General features: G+C 46.1%; 1 protein-coding gene across 1 annotated transcript; it reads right to left on the bottom strand.

The window, feature by feature from the left end:
* Positions 1 to 831: 831 nt before the first annotated feature.
* On the bottom strand, positions 832 to 13261 carry LOC142740479 (uncharacterized). Its single transcript, XM_075849978.1, has 4 exons — positions 12833 to 13261; positions 12073 to 12239; positions 5173 to 5264; positions 832 to 1920 (listed from the first exon to the last, which is right to left on the bottom strand). Exons 1-4 carry the CDS (start codon positions 13259 to 13261, stop codon positions 896 to 898), a joined length of 1713 nt encoding a protein of 570 aa, XP_075706093.1. The 3' UTR covers positions 832 to 895.
* Between the last annotated feature and the right edge of the window lie 8023 nt (positions 13262 to 21284).

Raw genomic sequence — 21284 nt, 5'->3', positions numbered from 1 at the left:
CTGTCCATTGGAGAGGATACGGGCCTGAGGAGAGGGCTTGGGTACCCGCCCGGGATGTTCACGCCGGCTTATTGCTCAGGAAGTTCCATCTTCGGTTCCCCAACAAGCCAGGTCCACCTAGGAAGGGTCCAGTGGCCCCTCATAAAAGGGGGGTAATGAAAAAGATTTGCCTGACACAGCTTCTGTGTCGACGCCCGTGGTTAATCAGCCTGCATCTGTTCCTAGGTCTGCTAGAGTGACTCGATCTGCTACCACTCAGGCTGGTAGGCTGAGGAGTGGGAGAGCCTATCGCAGCCTGGCCAGACGGTTCTAGCTCCCGCCCTTGGTCTACTTATACCTTCATTTTCTGCTTGTCCTTTGCCTGTGTTTCTCTTGTTTCCTGGCTCTGCTGTTCCTGCTGTTACCATTGACCTCTGCTTCATTTTGACCCTGTCTTGACTGACTATTCTCCTTCTCTGCATTTGTTACCACGTACACTCCTGGTTTGATTCGGCTCGTCCACTACTCTGTTGCTCATGGTGTTGCCATGGGCAACTGCCCCACTTCCCTTTGCTTTTGTGTACCCTTGTCTTGTTTGTCTGTCGTGCACATATTGAGCGTAGGGACCGTCGCCCAGTTGTACGCTGTCACCTAGGATGGGCTGTGCAAGTAGGCAGGGACTGAGTGGCGGGTAGATTAGGGCTCATCTATCTCCTCTCCCTATCCTGACATTACATCCATACTTGTTTTGTAATAAAAAAAAATAATAATAAAAAAGTTCAATCAATCTTTCAGTGATTTTATTGTCAAGATAACATGGCATAGGAACAAAAAGATTTATGGTACTTCAATTAAACCAAAGGCATTCATTATTTTTATCCATCTGCCATAACACATGACTCTGATGCCAACCTTGTTAGATTTGCCATGGACAGCAATTGATGGGTGAAGGAACTAGAGAACCTTTAAGCATTAGGGTATAGGATTTAGGGTTAAAGACCTGTATAAAATACATCTTTTTGATGCATTTACTAAACACTTCATCTCTTATACCATAGATAAGAGGGCTGAGGAGCCTTGGCAAACACATGAAAAACAAAAAGTTGGCCATGATCAAGATGGATATGTAATCTCCCTGATATGACTCAGTAACTGAAGAGGTTAGTGACATCATGCATAACATGAGTTGAAACGTGTGAAGTATAAGGGTCCTACCAGCCCTGGAGGCAGAAGATTTAGCAGAACCACTTTTCCGAGCGACCAACATAACCTTGATGTATGTGAACAGTATGACAAGTGCCACTAGAAGTAGACTACCAATGTAGGTGGAAGATCTTAACGTGTTCTGCACAGGCTGGACTATGAGCCATTCTGGTTTGCATAGGACATATTGGGAGAAAAAATCCTTTCCAACGGAATGGATGAGGACAACAAAATCTGCTACACATGGGAGTAGACCAACAAACCACATCACCACCATGACGGAATATGTCAGTTTGGCAGTACATAAAATTGCATGTCTAAGTGGAAAACAAATTGCTATGTATCGTTCGAAAGCCATGGCCGCCAAGTTGTATGGTGTGACCCTAAAAGTGGTGGTTGCTAGGGTGAGAGTAAAATAACATATGGACACTTGATTATACACGTTAAACCGATGTGCAAATAAGAGGAAGAGTGTCACGATGAGGTACAAAGTATCGTTAATGAGCATATGAGCGAAGAGAATGTAGCGGGCATTGTCTCGTACATGAGGAGTGGTGAAGTAGACAATCAACAAAACCGCCATAAAGTAGAGGTAAAGGCAAAAACAGAAAATTGTCAAGGTTAGGAAGACTATTTTCATAATGTCATTCATTTTAGAGGCAAAGATGGACATCTGGGTGACATTGTTGTACAGAAATGTAGAGTTCACCACCATCACAGAAGAGTCCTGGTGTCTCCCTAGAACACAAACAAAATACAGAATTACTGTAAAGCAAATGTTGTCAAGGGTTGGCTCAAAACTCCATGGCAAAGACTTACTTTAAATGTGGACAGACCGTGACTACCAAAATCTTCAACTTTTATCTAGCTGAGGGTCATTTTGGGCCATCACATTTAGTGAATTTGTTTAAATCCCCACAAAAACTTCCCTGGTAGCCATACTCTATAAACAGGGTCAGATTAGCCCACCAGAGTAGCAAAGGATCCTACAGTGGGCCCAGACTTAATACGCCCTAAAGATCCAGCATAAAACGACCCCCATTTAGAGGTGACTTTGCAGCCAATTAGTTTCCACTAGGGTCTCGTTCTTATGGGAGGATTAACAAATGACTTATTGAACCTTTTTTATGATGTGTCATTTATGTATAATGATAACAAAATAGATGGTGAAATACAAAATTGACATGTACATGTTCTGTATAGATGGAGGGTCGACCTAAAGAATCTCTTCCTTTAAAAGGTCAAAGGAACTTCAGTCAGATAAAGTCCATAACTGCCTCTGGCTTCATGGGTTGAACCTCCGTTCGGTTCTCTTTATGGGTGGAGCCTCCCTGCTCAGTTCTCTTCATGGGTGGAGCCTCCCTGATCTGTTCTCTTCATGGGTGGAGCCTCCCTGATCTGTTCTCTGCATGGGTGGAGCCTCCCTGCTCAGTTATGGTCATGGGTGGAGCCTCACTGCCCTGTTCTTTCCCAGGCTCTTATGTGAATCTTTGTCTCTGACCACAACAGATTTGTCTGTTAGGAGATGAGATTCTTAGGTTTCTGAGACTGGAAATGATGTCATTTGATTGACAGATCCAGACATTAGGACATCATTTAAAACAGAAAGGGGTGTCACACAAGAAGATGACTGCACTTAGGTTACATGGCAGCTCGTATCTGTTACATAAGCCACATGATAGTCACTGAACTTAGAACTAAGTTAACGCAATGTAACTACGCTAATGATAGTATATAAGTTAGAGATGATATAGGAGCACCTTTAGGTATAGTTGCCTACAGCACGTAAATAACGTATATTTCCAAGCATGAAAACTCAACTCCTGGAAGTATTTCCTTTAGCAACCCATCAGATTTCAGCTTTTATATTTTAAGGTAGGTCTAGAAATGTAAGCAGGGATCTGATCGGCTGCTATGGGCAACGCCTCCATTTCTTATCTGCACTAATATTCATTACCACTATTACGGAGGATCACTTCTCCATAGTTGCCAACATTTTAAAGATTTTTTCCAGGGATGTGGCTTACCAGGTGCAGGGTTTGTCAAAATATATATAATTTTTCTAAATATTCCCTGTAGGGAGATTTATAGTGAGGACAGTATATAGGAAGGGGATTGCCCACAACGGGGATCTCAGACACCATTGGCAGTTCTAGTTACAATCTTTATAAAACTTGGACATACCCTTTATTCCAGACTCCATAACTCAGACTCCACACCAGACCACAAAATTCCGACTCCAGAATAGAGCCCATAATTCAGACCCCAGACCAAATACTTCAGTCCCCAGACCAGATCCCTAATTCAGACCTCACAGTAGACCTCATAGTTTAGATCCAAGTCCCGTTGATTTAGTCCCCAAACCCCATAATCCTAACCTCCGACTAGACCCCCATCTCCTGAAGACAAGCACTAGAATCTCAAAAATGAGCTTTGACTCCCAGCTTGGGCGCTGAGGGCGCTCCTCGTAATTAATGTCTGTTGAAACAAGTAGCAGGACAAGATGGTGGTAACATTAAAAGTGATAATTTATTGTAAAATTATCTGGGATCTTTGTCAGGCATGACTTCATCAGACGACGTATTTTTTTACACACCAAAAAGGTGGGTTTAGGGCGAAAGGTAAAAAGTGAATACACAAACACATCACCATGTCACTTATTCAAACAACCAATAAAATAGGTATACAAGCTAAAATAAGCACATTAAAAAAAAAAATTTAAGTTAGTGTTAGCCATGTAACTTGGGATGACTGAATGGGCAAAAATGGACTGGGATAACGATTTTTTTTAAAGAACATTTTTGTCAGGAAAATAACGCCTAATGTAATTTAAAAAGAACTGTTAGCGAATGGCAATAAATGACTGGCCATACGTTTTGCTCTTATCAATGAATTTCCGTCTTTTCATAGAAGTTCGTCAGCATCGAATGGGTATTTTTAGATTATTTATTGTCAAAGAAACTGCTCCATGTAAAAAGTACGGGGATCGAAAAAGTATTGTTTAGCGCTACCTGATATCACGTGTGGACTTTCCCTCAGCAAAAACATTATTTTTCTGCAACTTTTTGCTGCAGTGGTCCCATTCAGTCTGTCTGGGTCGAGGCATTGTAGTAAAAAAACTGTTGTCCCCTAACACTGCAGAGTCTCAGTGTATCCTATGTGATGCAGCTTCAGCCTTTCTCCCCTCCCTCCTGCCTGTGATAGATTTGTCTGTTTTTACACAGGAGACAGTGAGGAGCAGCAATTCATATAAATACACTGGACTCTCTGCGCACAGCACTGACAGATATAATAGACTGTGTGAGTCAGGGGGTTTATAACTCTGCAGATAATTAGTGTAGGGACTCACCTATTATATCACTGCAGTCCTGCTCCCTTAGCTAGGGAAGAAATAATCTCTTCATGCATGGGGGGACATACAGAGGAACAAGGATGTCGGAGCTGGGTGGAGGAGTGTCTCAGATCTGGAGGGATTTGATAGGTGATGATGAAATCCTGTAGTTCACAGGAAGTCAGACACACAGGAGAGATTGACCTCCTGTCTACATATGAGAGCATGGTCTATTCTGCTGGTCGGACTGAGATCACATGACAGTCCCATAATGAGAGGGTTCAAAATACATGGATGCGACTGAGCTGGGACGAAGCAAATGACACGGATTTAATATTGCTGGCGAGTTAGCATTATATGTGCAAAGAAAAAATTTGCCGGAGTGCTTCTTTAAAACACGTTCCCACCCACCCCACGTAAATGAACAGATTGTTACCATTAGACCACTGTTATCTGTATAACTGTATATGGGGACAGCAGGGAGCAAACAGATTATGTCATCTCTGGTATCCTGAGGCGCAATAATAGAAAATAAATATAGTCAAACAAAAAAATGTAAAGAAAAAACATAAATTAAATGAAAAAAACAAATGATAAAACAATAACAAAGGGAAAAAGTGCAGACCAAAAGGAGCACAACTCTCCGAACGCACACGTACAAATTCTGCGTGTCACATCTGCTTTTGTGCCTTCACTAAAAAGTTCCTTCACCTGAATAATTCTCCCCAATGTCCAGAGGCTGCTTCTAAAGCTAAGGGAGGAAAATGCAAGTAAAACTAAAATAAGTCCTTTGTCCTTGGGTGCTATAGTGACGTCATACCTTGCACAATGTACACATATTTGGCATCACTATGCATGGGAGAATAAGGCCCTGTTCACACTGAGTTGTTTTTTTTGCCGCGGAAACCCCGAAATTGTCTCATATTGATTTTAATGGAAGATAGAGGCATCTTTTTCCCACAAGCAAAAAAAAACACTTGCGGGGAAAATAAGCGACATACCCTATCTTGAGGCGTTTTCCGCCTCAAAAACCTCATTGAAATCAATGGGAGACGGAAATAAACTTGTTTTTTGACGCGTTTATCTGCCGCAATTTTTTACGCGTTTTTTGGCAAAATAACTTAGTTATTCCCTCTGTCTGTTGAAACAACGCCTCGAAAACCGCGGCAAATAACCGCGTCCAAAATCGCGGGCAAAAAGGTGTCAAAAAACGCATGTGGTGCAAAACCACTTAAAAAAAACCGGAGCTGATTTTTCCAGGCAGAATTTTCTGCCTGCAAAAAAACTCTGTGTGAACAAGGGACTTAGAGGATTAATTTTTGGGGTAAATATTATTCACAAACTACAGAACATGAAAAAATTTTGGATTTCTTTTCCCTGTTTCTGGACATTTTTTCCTAAATAAGACAAACAAAATGAACTGATTTCAGCTTCAATTTTAAATATAAAGAAAAACCTATGTGTAACACGCAAAAAAAAAAAGAAAATAGTTAAACTATGTGCTGTAACTAAATCTGCAGAAAAAAAATATATATGCAAAAATCACAAAAAAACTAAACCGACTGAAAAACACAAATAAAAATACCAAAAGCAAAAACACAAGAAAAACCTACTAATTATTTTTAATAAAACATTTTTTTTTAAAATAAAAATAAAAGGGGTATAACATAAGGTTCGCTGTCACTTAACCGTTTTATGTACTTCTGCTTCATATTCAATATCTCTGCTTTCAGTCTGTGAATGGAAACACTAATTATTTACATTCAAAGACTAAAAACTGTACAGAATCTAAATACACCGTACAAGTAAAGCATTTACACGTCGCATGTTACGATCTCAGTTTGACTGTCGTGCGCCATTCTAGGTTTGCACGAAATAAGTAAGTGCTTTATGTACGAAACGCACGACCGCGCCATTTTATGCCACTGCTACATTTAGGAAACTGTTGGCCAAGTGTGAACATTAAAATACAAAGTGATATATAAACAATGTATACCTGTGGCGCTCATCAGATGGCGACTTTTAAGATTGTCCCCATCTTTTTACACGATCCTCAATATCTTACTCTAAAACAGCGCTAAATGTCGGGGACCAGTGGCCGTCTTGTCTTGATAAAAAACGGGGTGAAAATGCTGGTACCCTATATTAGGTCACGCTGATAAGTCCCCACAAGGACCCCATAATCCAACAGGTAAACACATCAGCACCACAGATGGTTTGTTACAATGTATCAGTCTCTAGTCCAGGCTGTTTACCTCACAGAGGATTGTTTAGACTGAATACAATTGTAACAAACCCTCAGCTAGGAGAAATATTAGGTCTGAACAGGTCTTTGCCTCACAAGGTAAACAAGAATGTTCGTATTCACTGACTGCAAGCAGAGATCTTGAAAACAGTGAGAAAATGAAATAAGAGAGCATAGCCAGTCAAAACATCAAAATATATACTTACTAGTGGTTTATAAGCAGCAGCTGGGTAGTCCTGTCCTCAGGGGATGGGGTCGGATTCTTGCAGTTATCGTCTTCCAGGAGGATTGCTGTACATTATTGGTGGCGGACTTGGCAGCTACGGGCAGAAATAGTGGAACCCTCCTGAAAATGACTTTATATTATCCCGGCTGGACTCTCGGGGGGCACATGGTGCATTGGCGCAGTTCCCTGATGTGCGGTATAGATGATTGTGGGTGACAGCTCAGTGATCATCCGGATAATGAGTTTCTTGTATTTGACTTCTTAAGTGCCCCCTGAAGAGCCAGGTCTCCCTCCCTCATGTGTAGACTTCAGGACTTGAGGAGCAGTTTTCTTTGCAGTATCCACACCGTCAGATTTATTCCTAAATAATGAAGATAATTTAAGTGACATTCCCCCTTCTGATGTAGTAGAGCTGAGTTTGGCATTCAGATCTGTGGGCAGAGACATAACTTAAAGCTTTTAGGGTGACCTGTGGGTCCTCTGAGATTGGGATCCAGTTGCGTCTTCTACCTCTGCAACGCCAGCCACACAACCGCTACTCACTGCCTCTGGACTCAAACTGTACATGCACCACTGGCACACTGGACACTGTCCGCACCCGGCACACCGGACACTGTCTGCACCCGGCACACCGGACACTGTCCGCACCCGGCACACCGGACACTGTCCGCACCCGGCACACCGGACACTGTCTGCACCCGACACACCGGACACTGTCCGCACCCGGCACACCGGACACTGTCCGCACCAGGCACACTGGACACTGCCCGCACCCCCCACACTGGACATTGTCCACACCCGCCACACTAGACAATGTTCGCACCCGGAACACTGGACACTGTCCGCACCCGCCACACTGGACACTGACCGCACCCGGCACACTGGACACTGTCCGCACCCGCCACACTGGACAATGTTCGCACCCAGCACACTGGACAATGTCCGCACCCGGCACACTGGACAATGTCTGCACCCGGCACACTGGACAATGTCCGCACCCGCAACATATGAAGCAGAAAAACTATTTACTCTCTGGAAACATGCAGCATGTGCGACTCACACACTGGCCAGATCAGGCGTGACTTCAGTGTCACAGTGGCCCCCTAATGCCTCAACTTCTTTCATCCAGCCAGTATATTATACTCAAATACTGTCGCCAGTGGCGTTTTTGTGACTTTTTTTTTTGCCCAATTTTTTTGGGGGCGTGTGTTTTTGTTTAAAAAAAATACAATATTTTTGTAAAATCTGAAGCAGAACGCCTCCAAACATCTGCCCATTGATTGCAATGGGAAAAACTGCGTTCTGTTCCGATGGGCCGTTTTTTTACGCGGCCGTTTTGAATAACGGGTGCGTAAAAAAACGGCCCTGAAACGGGGACGTTTTTGGAGCCGTTTTTAATTGACTCCATTGAAAACAGCTCCAAAAACGGTCTTAATTAACGCTGCGAAAAACGCAGTGAAAATCGCGAGTTGCTTAAAAAACGTCTGAAAATCAGGAGCTGTTTCCCCTTGAAAACAGCTTCGTATTTTCAGACGTTTTTGAGTTTGCGTGTGAACATACCTTAGGAAGGAGAGCAACTCTATTGCTCCCTCTCGACATATCCTGAATGGCCAACATTCACAGATCCGTGCCATTGACATCAAGTGCGCGCCATTAGCCTTCCAAAAATTCTCAGTCACCACTTCCAAATCATGATGCCGGACCGCCACACCACCGCGTCGAGACACAAACCCTCTTGACCGTAATTCCATTCACGCCTCGCCACAATTTCTGACCAATAAATCCAATTTTTCGAATCAAATCCCTAGATGCATGCACCCTAAGACCATTTCAACCCACTGTTACCCCGAAACGCCGGCAAACCCTCTGAACCATTTGCAACTACAGTGCCGACACCTTGGGAGACCCATGCACAAGAAATCATCTAAGTAGCCAAGGACGGACCGTATTCCAGTCTCCTTCTTCACTACTCAATCTAAAAACATAAAAAGTTTTGAAGAGGTCTACGTAAAATTCCTCTTGGCGTATACAAGCCTAACAAATGCCAGGGCAACAGGCGAAAAGCTGCCTTTATGTGAGTATTAGCTAAAAGGGAACCCTTTTCAAAAACACACCTGGGCCACAGCAGTATCAAAGGAAACGTACAACACTGAAAAGAGAGCCTTCATGCCATCATTCACAGACATACCCACGGGTAATGACAGATGGTGAATCCTACTATACTTATTGGGTGTTTTTTTTTGTACCACCACTAAGGGAGACAGGTGTAAATGAGGTCCTGCCATCGTCCCTAATTTCACCTCTTTTCCAAGTTTTCTGAAACCAAGTGGGGAAGGTTCCGGAGAATACCGGGAGGCGCCTCCAAGGAAAAGGGAATCCGGAAGCCCTCGTAGAACCTTAAAAACTCAAACTCACAGCTTTCCTATCTGGGTATCTATTTATATTGGAGACCATCTCAACCACCTACACTGGGTTAGCCTAATTTTGACTTACCTCTCCAACTGCTCCCCTACCACTCTGCATACATTTTAAGGAGCCACGTACTCCATTGCACAACGTGCATTCATTTTTATATTTGCACGCTGTTTCATATCTACACTGGCTCTTGTTGAACTGCTGGTGTCGTTGTCACTCCAAAAGGGCCCCCTTCCCCGGTGGTGCTGCCACGAGCTTCATCCACAAACCAATGTCCCTGTGATCCCATTGGAGACCAGGGCAAAATGCCCAGCACTGAAGAGATTGCTCATCATAACGCCACCCCACCATACACCTGATGGACCTCACAAATGAAGACCATATAGCAAAAAAGTCTGAGGGCCTGAAGCCAATTGCTAAAAGACTTAGCGATGGTGCAAAAATATATCTTCTCCTCATTTTTTGTAGCTCTCATTCACCTTGAAGACAGAAAATTCCATAGTATTTGTTCTCCAAATACGATCCCTGCCTTTCTGCTTAAGGTGCGCGCCTAAAGCGCCTTGAACCACACAACGTTAATAACCAAAGGGAAGTTAGTGTGCTGCAAGAACGCTTCCCTGATGCTAGCTACTAGATGCTCCGCTACTAAACCTAGCTCTGCCAAAGGAAAACCCGGGAGTTCCTCCCCCATCACCCCCTACCGGATAGAAAGGGACAGGCATAGGACCAACAGACAGGGGGTACTTACTGGGGTGCACCAGGGGAATAACCTAATTAGCTGAATCTTCACCCGAACCAGATGATCCCGGACCTGCCTGTGGAGAACCAGCAGCACATGCGGACCTAGATGCCAGATGAAGAAGAAGGGTTATCTCTTGCAGAATGTCTATCCAAAACATGTCCGCCACCATCTTCCTCCTCAAATGACCCGCCAGATGACAGATACAGAAATCCATGAGGGGAGGAGCTGGTTGCGTGCCGGTTAGAGAGCAGACCGCAGTGCCAATCACAGTCTCATCAATGGAACGTTGATCTTCCGGACAAGCCAGGCCTGATGAAGCAGGCCGCCGCACAAACCCCCCCCCCCCACTACGGGCTGTTGCACTGACCAGTATCTCCCCAGGTGAAACAGCCATATCATGGAAAGGAGCCGGGGAAGTAATCTCATCCACCACGGCCTACTTCCCCTGCAGGTCGCGCCTCTGGGATTTCCTCCCGTACCTGGAGGAAAGAGCAGGCAGCTGGCTTAGCTGAACTTCGGCCGGAGAATACCTGTCAGTGACCAGGTCCCAAGTGGTGACACAGTGAAGCAGAGCAGGCCAAGAGTGGGCCAATGACATTGTGACATGAGAGGTTTCTGTGAGACAGAATGATGGGGATTAAATGCCTCGATCCTGAATGGGAGTCATGAGGAGAAAGCTACGACTGATTGACTACAGAGGGCCACTGCAATTAAGAGTGTGTCAGAGACCCAAGGAGGTACAGTGCAGCAGGATGGAACCTTCCTATCCCTACTAAAGCAGTGTCCGCGCATCGCGCTCACAAGCCTCTTTAGACCCTGTGAGAGAGCATTTAATCTCTTCCCAATATTTGATATAACTGTACGTCATTGCCAGAAAGGGGAAGTATGGAGCGGGCTCAAAAGCTAGCAGTTCACTGTAATGGCTGGAATCTGAGTTATCAATAGTAACCGCGGAATCTAAGAAAGAGGTATGGTGGCCCCCTCCATCATCAGCCTCCCTCGCTCACTGAAGGATCAAGTTATAGCTGTCCAAAGAAGTTAATGGAGGAGAAGGAGGTAGCAGAGTGAGAGAGAGGCAGAAAGACATACAGAGATGCTGCAGCAGCTTCTAGTAAGTGTTATATTTCACCCCAGTGCTGGATCCACAGCTATACTTCTCATTACTTCTGTATAATGTCCTCCATGCTGCTGCATGTAACCCCCAACAACAATCCGCACTGCTCACACCTCCCTTAAGATGGGGGCCCACGTATGATTGGAACTGCCAGGATTCCCACCTACCAATACGGCGTACCGCGTCAGGCCGTAACACCCAACCGGCCACCTCCGTGGCGTCTCCGATACAAAATGAGTTTGGCGCAAAAGCTCTACCATCAAGGCCAAGAGAAACCAAACACTTGCGAAAAACTGCTGTGAATTGAAAATGGGACAAAATCCTCCCGCCTACAAGATGCAACAAAGGACAGCACACATGTTTGTTATCCCTGAGATAATTTACCAGGGAACGAATGGGACACACGAGTGCACCAAAAACCGCCCCCAACACCACCAGTCTTACTCTTTCAGACTGATCCCTCTTGGAGCGGCGAATCCAGAACTCTATCCTCCCATCCACTTGCACCACATCTTCAGCCAACAAACAACCCAGCCGTGACCCGCTGGGAGATATTAGCTCCCCCACTCAAAGTGCACTGAAAAAAGCCCACGAACAAACTGACTCAAACTCAGAAGTACAGATAACATCCACAGCAAACCCTAACCGTTCCAACAAGGCAAACGACACAGTGCGACGTCTATCGGGCACCACCCGCCCCCTTCTTAACCACCTCAGGGCCTGGCTGACCAGAAAATCCTTTGTGATGTCCCGTCGTCTCATTTACAACCGAAAGCCAGGTCCGCCACAAAGCGATTAACCTTGGCGATCGACCAACCCGCAGCTGGCACATGACCCAAAAAGGCTAGCAACCCTTTGGTTGACCCCAGAGCCAAGGAAGAACAGATCAGCCGATTCGCTCTCCGCAGACCAGATCCCATAAGTGAGGATCAGGCGAGATCTCTTGCGTCTAGCTTCCAGGTCCAATAGCCGGAACCAATCCCACTGTGAGCGCGAAAGAGAATCAGCAATTGGGACGTGAACAGCAGTAACCCAAGCATTAAGGGCCAAACACAAGAGGACTAAATGCCGCAACAGACAGACAACAGGGGGAGATGATGATGAAACATTGTTAATTGCCATCACCACCCCCATGTTGTCACAATGGAAATGTACCTTCTTGTTTCTGAAACGGACCCCCCATATTGTTACAGCAACAACAAAGGGGAAAAACTCCTACAAGGCTAGTTTATGAACCAGACCCTCAGCGACCCAGGCTAAAGGCCACCGACCCGCTCACAGTTGACCCCCGAAATACGCTTCATAACCCACACTCCCCGATGCGTCAGTGAATCATTTCTAGTTGACATTCTCCACAACCAGTGACGTGATAAGCGACCGACCACCCCCAAATCATCACGATGTTCGCGAGACAAGCAAAAAAAATGATGAGGAGCCTTCACCCTTGCCATTGCCCCCACCAAACGTCTACGAAAAACTCAGCCCATCGGCATGATTCGACACGCAAAATTACGTTTCCCCAGGAGAGATTGCAGATCGTGCAACGTGATCTTCTACAAGTGACGCGTCCTGCCCACCAACAATTTCACATCTTCCAATTTGTCCGGGGGAAGACGGCATGCCATGTGCTCCGAATCAATGGTGATTCTCAGGAATACCAAAATCGACCAAGGGCCCCCGGTTTTATCAGGAGCATGTGGGACACCTAACCGCCTAGCCACCCATTCCATAGTTGACAACATGTTCCCACAAACCAGGGACCCAGCCAGACCGACGCAAAGGAAATCGTCCAAGTAATGAATGAGCGAGGCTACACCTGCCACTTCACAAATCACCCACTCCAGGAACGAACTGAAGGCTTTGAAATAGGTGCTTAATATCGAGCAGCCCCTTGGCAGACATCCATCCACAAAGTACGGCACCTCCCAATAGCAACCCAATAGCCGAATACTCTTGGGGTGAACTGGAAGTAAACGAAACACCGATTCCACATGAATTTTCGCCATAAGCGCACCCTTCCCATACCGCCGAACCCAAACGACCGCCGTGTCAAAAAAGGTATATACTACGGAACAGAGAGACAAATCAATCCCATCATTCACTGAAGCCCCCTTCAGATTCGACAGGTGATGAATGAGCCCAAATTTCTTAGGCGGCATTTTGGCAGCATACCCCAAGACGAGAAACTATCAAGTCAGAAATGGGTGGAGACAAATGAGCCTGCCGTTCTGCCAAGCCCTACCTCTTTCCCCAGCTTCTCAGACACTACCAACGGGAAATTACATGCAGACTTCAGATTCCGTAACGAAAAAGGAACAGCATGTGGAGGGGGTGGAATAAAAAAACCATCATGAAAACCTGACTTCAATGAACTCACCTTCACCCTATCCGGGTACATAGTTAGATAGGGGAGGATCTCCACGAGTCTCACCGGTGTCACCCCCATGGCAACCTGAGCTGCCCCCTTTCCCCTTACCCTTCTTAAAACATCAGGATGTTCCAGATGACGTTCCTCCGCAGGTTGATCAGGAGTGCTTGAACTTGCAAACCGGCCAAATTTACATTGTCCTCATTGAACGGTCAAAACACATTGCATTTTCCACCTGCAGTTCCTCTCGAATGTCCGCCCACGCCATGCTGTCCATACTGGCCGGAACCCCCCGGCCCCACCTGGAAAGGACTCCCTACCAAAGCGCACCGGCGCCATTACCCTTAATCATAGGCCAATATCTTTTTGATCCCACCGTATACTCAGGCTGACCGCCTTCCGTTGCCTAAACTGCTCATCATTTCTGAGCCAAGCCATCCTGCTGAAAACCCTATAAGCCTCACCTATGGCACCCATATAGCAAAAAAGGCCAGAACAATTATTTAGCGCCTTTTCCCCGACAACGTTTTCCAAGATGGCAAACGCTTGCAACCAATTAGGGAAAGCTTGGGGTATTAGCCTGCACCTCTGCTTCTCCTCCTCCTTCTTACTTTCTACCCGTTTTGGTTTGTCTAAATGTAACTTTTCCCAGGGCAAAAGTGAAAAGATCATGACGTATTCATCCTTCCATATATTTTCTTTCACCTCAGGCTTTAAGTGAGCTCCGAGGGGGCCTTCAAAACATATATAAGCCTCCCCTTTTGCCCTATAATCCAAACGAACACGATCGAATTCCGAATCCTTGTCCGTCCAGGACCACTGACTGTGGCCGGCGGGAAGTCCTGGAGCCTCCATCATGTGAACAGACGGGCCGTCTGACCGGAGCATCGCCAGGCCGACCCGCCGCAGATCCCGGGGGAACTGAAACCGGAGCCGAAGAGGTGTTGAAAGCTGCTCCTTGAACCTGCTGGGATAAGTGAGCCTGTAAATGTCCTTCCTGCTCACTTTGCTGCATCTCCACCTCTGGCTGCTGTAGCTCCTATCTATGTCCTTGTCCGATAGGATTTGGCTGTTGGAAACTAAACAGCTCCGCAGACTAAGTGTCCTCCACAGTCAGCTGATTCTCCCTCCGCTCAGCTGATACTTCCGACTTCCGGCTTGCAGAGCGAATACTGGACCTACTCTGCCTCTTAGATGACTTCGCTCTGCTTCCGGCTGCTGTGAGGGGGTGGTGTATAAGCGCTTCTGCTCTTCCTGATACGCTTGGCAGGAGCCTGCTCTACCTCCCCGGAAATCCTGTCAGACGTCGGCGCCAAATCATTTCTCAGTGACGTCTCCGTTACCTCACTTCCTGTTTCTTCCCACCGCTGAACAGATGAAGCTGCTAAAATAAATATGGTCTTAAATTTCAGATTCTCAGCTTTAATTTAAGGGTATTCACTTCCTAATTTGAGGAAGGGTTTAAGAATTACAGCTCTTTAATATGTAGCTGCCTCTTTTTCAAGGTACCAAAGGTAATTGGACAATTATGTCAAAAGCTATTTAATGGGCTGCATGGGCTATTCCCTCGTTAATCCATCATCAATTAAGCAGGTAAAAGGTCTGAAGTTGATTCCAGGTGTGGCATTTGCATTTGGAAGCTGTTGCTGTGAACCCACAACATGAGGTCAAAGGAGCTCTCAATGCAAGTGAAACCGACCATCGTTAGGCTGAAAAAAATGAATAAATCCATCAGAGAGATAGCACAAATGTTAGGAGTGGCCAAATCAACAGTTTGGGACATTCTTGAAAAAAAAGGGCGCACTGGTGATCTCGTGAACTCCAAAAGGCCTGGACGTCCACGGAAGACAACAGTGGTGGATGATCACAGAATCCTTTCCATGGTGAAGAAAAACCCCTTCACAACATCTACCCAAGTGAAGAACACTCTCCTGGAAGTAGGTGGATCCGTATCTAAGCCTACCATAAAGACTTCATGAGAGCAAATACAGAGGGTTCACCACAAGGTGCAAACCATTAATTCTAATTTTAAACTAAGATCAACCTGGACCAGAATGATGGGTGGAAGAAAATATGGAGAAGGCTTGGAATGGCTCGTGATCCAAAGCACACCACATCCTCTGTAAAACATGGTGGAGGAAGTGATGGCATGGTGGGGGCAGTGTGATGGCATGGTGGGGGCAGTGTGATGGCATGGTGGGGGCAGCATGATGGCATGGTGGGGGCAGTGTGATGGCATAGTGGGGGCAGTGTTATGGCATGGGCATGCATGGCTGCCAAAGGCACTGGGTCACTAGTGTTTATTGATGATGTGACTGAGGGCAGAAGCAGCCGGATGAATTCTTAGTTTTCAGGGATTTACTTTCTGCTCAGATTCAACCACATGCAGCAGGTTGATTGGACGTCGCTGCACAGGACAGATGGACAATGACAAAAAACTTACTGCAAAAGCAGCCCAGGAGTTTATAAGGCAAAGAAGTGGAATATTCTGCAATGGCCAAGACAATCACCAGATCTCAACCCGATCGAGCTGCATTTCACCTGCTTAACACAAAACTTAAGACAGAAAGAGCCACAAACAAGCAACAACTGAAGACAGCGGCAGTAAAGGCAGAGCAAAGTATCACAAAGGAGGAAACCCAGCGTGTGGTGATGTCCATGGGTTCCAGACTTCAGGCCGTCATTGCCTGTAAAGGATTCTCTACAAAGTATTTTAAAAAAAACATTTTATTTCCGGTAATGTTAATTTATCCAATTACTTTTGAGCCCCTGTGATGAGGCGGCTGTGTAGAAAAATGGTGGCAATTCCTAAACGTTTCACAGGATATTTTTCTTCAATCCCTTGAATTAAACCTGAAAGTCTAAACTTCAATTGCATTTCATTTGTTTCATTTCAAATCCAAAGTGGTGGCAGCAGAGCCCAAATCATGAAGATTGTGTCACTGTCCCAATAATTCTGGACCTAACTGTACATTGATAAATCTGCCTCATCATCAATGGCAGTTTTTATATACTGTACCACCACCCAATTTTTCATATAGGCAGTATTAGGGACTCTTGGGCTTCACTCGGGGAATATATGTAACATTGTGGGCATTGTGGGTAGTAGATCCTAGGCAGCTGGCACTATTTCAAGGAAGTAGTACCCCACCTGTGAATGCTGACAAAGTGTATGAGCAAGGGTCAGAGGAGAGATTACTGCTGTGGAGAGGGAGAGCACTGCTGAGACTTACTGCTGTGGAGAGGGAGAGCACTGCTGAGACTTACTGCTGTGGAGAGGGAGAGCACTGCTGAGACTTGCTGCTGTGAAGAGGGATACTACCACAAAGTGGGTATCGGACGAGGAAGCTGCCACCCACTCCCCCTGTGACAGCGCCTTTGAATGGGATTGTGCCCTGTTGGATGGTTGCATCGAGCCTGTTCCGTGAATCAGTGTAATCTTTAGTAGCCCATTAGATATCATGTTCTTGGCAGCTGCCGTGCTGCGATAGTCAAGGATTTGCCGTTGAAGGACTTCTTGGAACCTGTTAGTTTATTAGTCAAGAGTCGCCCATTTCAAGTGCTATTCCAATTATGTGGCCTTTCTACCTAAATAAGTACACCAATAGTTCCTGAAAGTGCACCACCATCCACGGCAACTGGGTCCCATCAAACAGACCTTTGGAGATATGGTGTTATGGCTGCAGTATTATTATTTATTCCATAAAGTTATTGTGGGAAATTTATTAGGACTCGCGTTTCATACACTAGTCCTAGGGAATGTTCACACGGTTTGGATTTGCGCTGGAATATTTTATTTTGACCGAATACACTTGTCTTTTGGTTATACTGTCCACATGAGCCGTATAACAATGCTTAGCAAATAAAGACATATGCCTTCCTAAGTCACATTTCATAGGTTGACCTACTACTGGGCAATTATCAGCCACATATCCTAGTCCTTGGCACCACCAACAGACTAGATCGCCCCGGGCTTTAAAGTGTCCTTTTTTGGACTTGGTGGCCTTTCATCTCTGCCACCTGCACATGTCCTACCCCCTACTTTAAGATACAGTGTCACCCCTTTAGAAAAAGGTAGTCCTACCCATAGATGGTCTTCTCTTGTTCCTAGGGGCCACGCATGTGGGACGCAACTTCTGGAGGTACTCCTCTGTAGAAGCTCATCCACATTTTTTGGGTCGGCATACCTGATGCAGCGCTGTATGCTCACAGGCAGGGGGTGAGTAAAACGGTCACAAACAACTTGCTCCACAATTTGGGCTGGAGTGAGCTCCTCAGGCTGCAACTATTTACTAGTGAGGTGGGAGTGATCAAACATTTGTGATCTGGTCCGGCTAGCCAAGATCATATTCCCCAGTGGAGACTCTCGGACACCTAGGGTAACCCCCCATCCTAGCTAGGATTTCCTCATTGAGGTTGGCATACACCTTAACATACCGCACCCTCAGGTAAGACTTTTGGGGTTCCCCAACAGGAAGGGGGCCAGCGCCTCCACCCACTGGTCCTCAGGAAGCCTTTCGCTCCCCTCAATCCTTTCAAAGAAACCCAGAAAAGCTGCTCCGTATGTCATCGTCCTTATCCATCTTTCTTAAGGCGTTCTGCACCAACTACTGGAGTACAGGTTGTGGTCCTGGAGACACTTTATGTCTCTGTGACAAGGCTTGTAAGCACTGCTGCAGAAAATGGTTCACAAGCTGCTGTTCTTTTACAAAGGCTCGGTGAGCTTTAACCAACAAACGAATAATCTCACTCTGGGCCTTCATGGCCTTCATGGCTTCTACATGTACCTGTTGCTCTATTGCATAAGCTTCTTGCTGAGTGGCATGAGCCTGTTGAAGGCTGACATTAGAATGCATGTGTTGTCTTATAGACAGGTTTCTGTCTGTTAAATGCGCTGTCTCTTTAAGAGTACTGTCTCTTTAAGGATTCTGCCCGCATCCGAAACACCAAATGTGGGGATTTATCTCCTGGTCAGAGCGAATTCAGGCTTTACAAAGACACAGATAGGCTTCAAATGTCCAAAGCTTGGGTCCTTTCTGGTTTTTATTGGCAGCGTATGTACACGCAACAAATATACAGGTTGCACAAATCAAAACATAAACAAAATCCTGCTTGTCCAAGTCACAAACTGAACAGTATAACGTCCCTATCTGTCTCACATACAATATAGCAGCAACCTGTACCTTCACATCAGACGTGGCTTGTGAGCAGCAACACTACTCTGTCCAGCGGGACCTTACACAGTGAAGCAATGGTTTAAAGCGTACCTGTCTTTTCAGGTCACTTTTCATAATAAGACGTCATTGTAATGACCAGCAGGTTTGTAGACCCACTGGGCTACTCCGCCGGATTGACATAGGGACACACATAAGGTCGTTGTCTTAGCAGATTTCTCGGTATTCACCCTTTAACCCCTCTACAGGTGTAAAGGATCTGCCAGACACAGCTTCTGTGTCGACGCTTGTGGTTAATCAGTTTGCATCTGCTCCTAGGTCTGATAGAGAGACTCCATCTGCTACCACTCAGGCTGGTAGGCTGAGGAGTGGGAGAACCTATAACAGCCTGGCCAGAGGGAGCTAGCTCCCGCCCTCGGTCTATTTATACCTTCATTTCCTGCTCCTCCTTTGCCTGTGTTTCTGTCTGGTTTCCTGGCTCTGCTGTTCCTGCTAGTACTATTGACCTCTGCTTCAAATTGACCCTGGCTTTACTGACTACTCTCCTGCTCTGCGTTTTGTACCTCGTACACTCCTGGTTTGAGTCGGCTCGTTCACTACTCTTGTTGCTCACGGTGTTGCCGTTGGCAACTGCCCCATTTCCCGTAGCTTCTGTATACCCTTGTCTGTGTATCTCTCGTGCATGTATTGAGCTGAGGGTAGGGAACATCGCCCAGTTGTACGCCGTCGCCAAGGACGGGTCGTGCAAGTAGGCAGGGACTGAGTGGCGGGTAGATTAGGGCTCACCTGTCTGTCTCCTTACCCCGTCATTACATAATCACAGGCCCATATACCTTTTCTACCCTGGTTCCTACACAACTATGGACCCCCTTGAGACCCTGGCTCAGCAAATGCAGGGTCTCTTCCTACAGATCCAAGCCCAAGCTCAGAGGTGCAACCAGCGTGATGCTAAGCAGGTAGTGCCCTCCACCTCACCTCTTGAACCCCACCTCAAGTTGCCTGACTGGTTCTCAGGGGACCGGAAGACTTTTTTCTCCTTTCGGGAGAGTTGTAGGCTCTATTTCCGATTAAGACCCCACTCCTCAGGTTCTGAGAGCCAGCGAGTGGGTATAATTATGTCCCGGCTCCAGTGCAGCCCCCAAGAATGGGCCTTCTCCTTGGCTCCTGACGCCCCTGAACTTTCCTCTGTTGACTTTTTTTTTCTGCTCTCGGGCTTATCTATGACGAGACTGACAAGACTGCCTTTGCCGAGAGTCAGCTGGTGACCTTACGTCATGGTAAGAGACCCATTGAGGAGTACTGTTCTGACTTTACGAAGTGGTGCGTAACTTCTCGGTAGAATGACTCTGCCTTGAGGTGCCAGTTTAGATTGGGTCTGTCGAACGCCCTGAGAGACCTATTAGTTAGCTATCCCTCTTCTGACTCTCTAGATCAGGTTATGGCTTTAGTGGTACGTCTTGACCGACGTCTCAGGGAACGACGACTTGAAAGTTTTTGTGCCTTCTCCTCTGGTTCCCCCATGATGCCTCCCGAGGTTCCGTTGCTTCGTTCTTCCACGGGAATCTCGGATGAACCAATGCAACTCGGGGCCTCCGTGTCTCCCCAACAACGTAGAGAGCTCCGCAGGAAGAATGGTCTCTGCTTCTACTGTGGGGATGACAAGCATCAAGGGAACAAATGTCCAAGGCGTAAGAATTAGCAGCCGGAAAACTTCCGCGCCTAAGTGACCATCGGGGAGGTCGCTTGTGTGCACAGGTATTTCCCGTAAATATGAAACCTAATAAGATCTTGCTTCCCATTCAGGTCTCTTTTGAGGGTAGGTCTGCCACTGGCAGTGCCTTCGTGGATTCAGGGTCTTCTGCTAATATTATGTCTGTGGAAATTGCTATGTCTCTAGCTATGCCATTGTTTGATTTTCCTAAACCTGTCCCGGTAGTGGGTATCGACTCCACTCCACTTGCTAATGGTTGTTTTACGCAGCATACACCTGTATTTGAACTAATTGTTGGCTCCATTCATTTGGAGCAGTGCTCTGTACTGGTTATGCAGGGATTATCGTCCAATTTGGTTTTAGGCCTTCCCCGGTTGCAGATGCATAATCCCACGTTTAACTGGAATACTGGGGATCTTACTAAATGGGGTAATGAATGCATGACGTCCTGTTCTTCTGTTAATTTTATTTCTCTCCCTGAGGAGGTAAACACGCTACCTGAGTTTGTTCAGGACTTCGCTGATGTTTTCTCTAAGGAGGCCTCCGAAGTGTTACCTCCTCATAGAGAATACGATTGCGCAATTGATTTGGTACCAGGAGCTAAGCTCCCTAAGGGTAGGATTTTTAATCTCTCTTGTCCCGAACATGAGGCCATGAGAGAATATATCCAGGAAAGCCTGGCCAAGGGTTACATTCGCCCCTCTACTTCTCCGGTAGGTGCTTGCTTCTTCTTCGTAGGGAAGAAGGATGGTGGTCTTAGGCCGTGCATCAATTAC

This window comes from Rhinoderma darwinii, chromosome 2 (assembly GCF_050947455.1).
Source record: "Rhinoderma darwinii isolate aRhiDar2 chromosome 2, aRhiDar2.hap1, whole genome shotgun sequence".
NCBI lineage: Eukaryota > Metazoa > Chordata > Amphibia > Anura > Rhinodermatidae > Rhinoderma > Rhinoderma darwinii.
This window is presented reverse-complemented; position numbering and strand designations above follow the sequence as displayed.

Bases quoted from the DNA above. Each gene is read 5' to 3' on its own strand.
- LOC142740479 (XM_075849978.1), bottom strand. From the start codon at position 13,261: ATGGCGAAAATTCATGTGGAATCGGTGTTTCGTTTACTTCCAGTTCAC. The intron at 12,240-12,832 runs GTGGGCAGGACG...TCGCGCTCACAG, and splicing joins TGGAAGATGTGAAATTGTTG to TGGGATTGGTTCCGGCTATT. The intron at 5,265-12,072 runs GTTGGTCGATCG...TTCCTCCCTTAG, and splicing joins GGGTCATGTGCCAGCTGCGG to CTTTAGAAGCAGCCTCTGGA.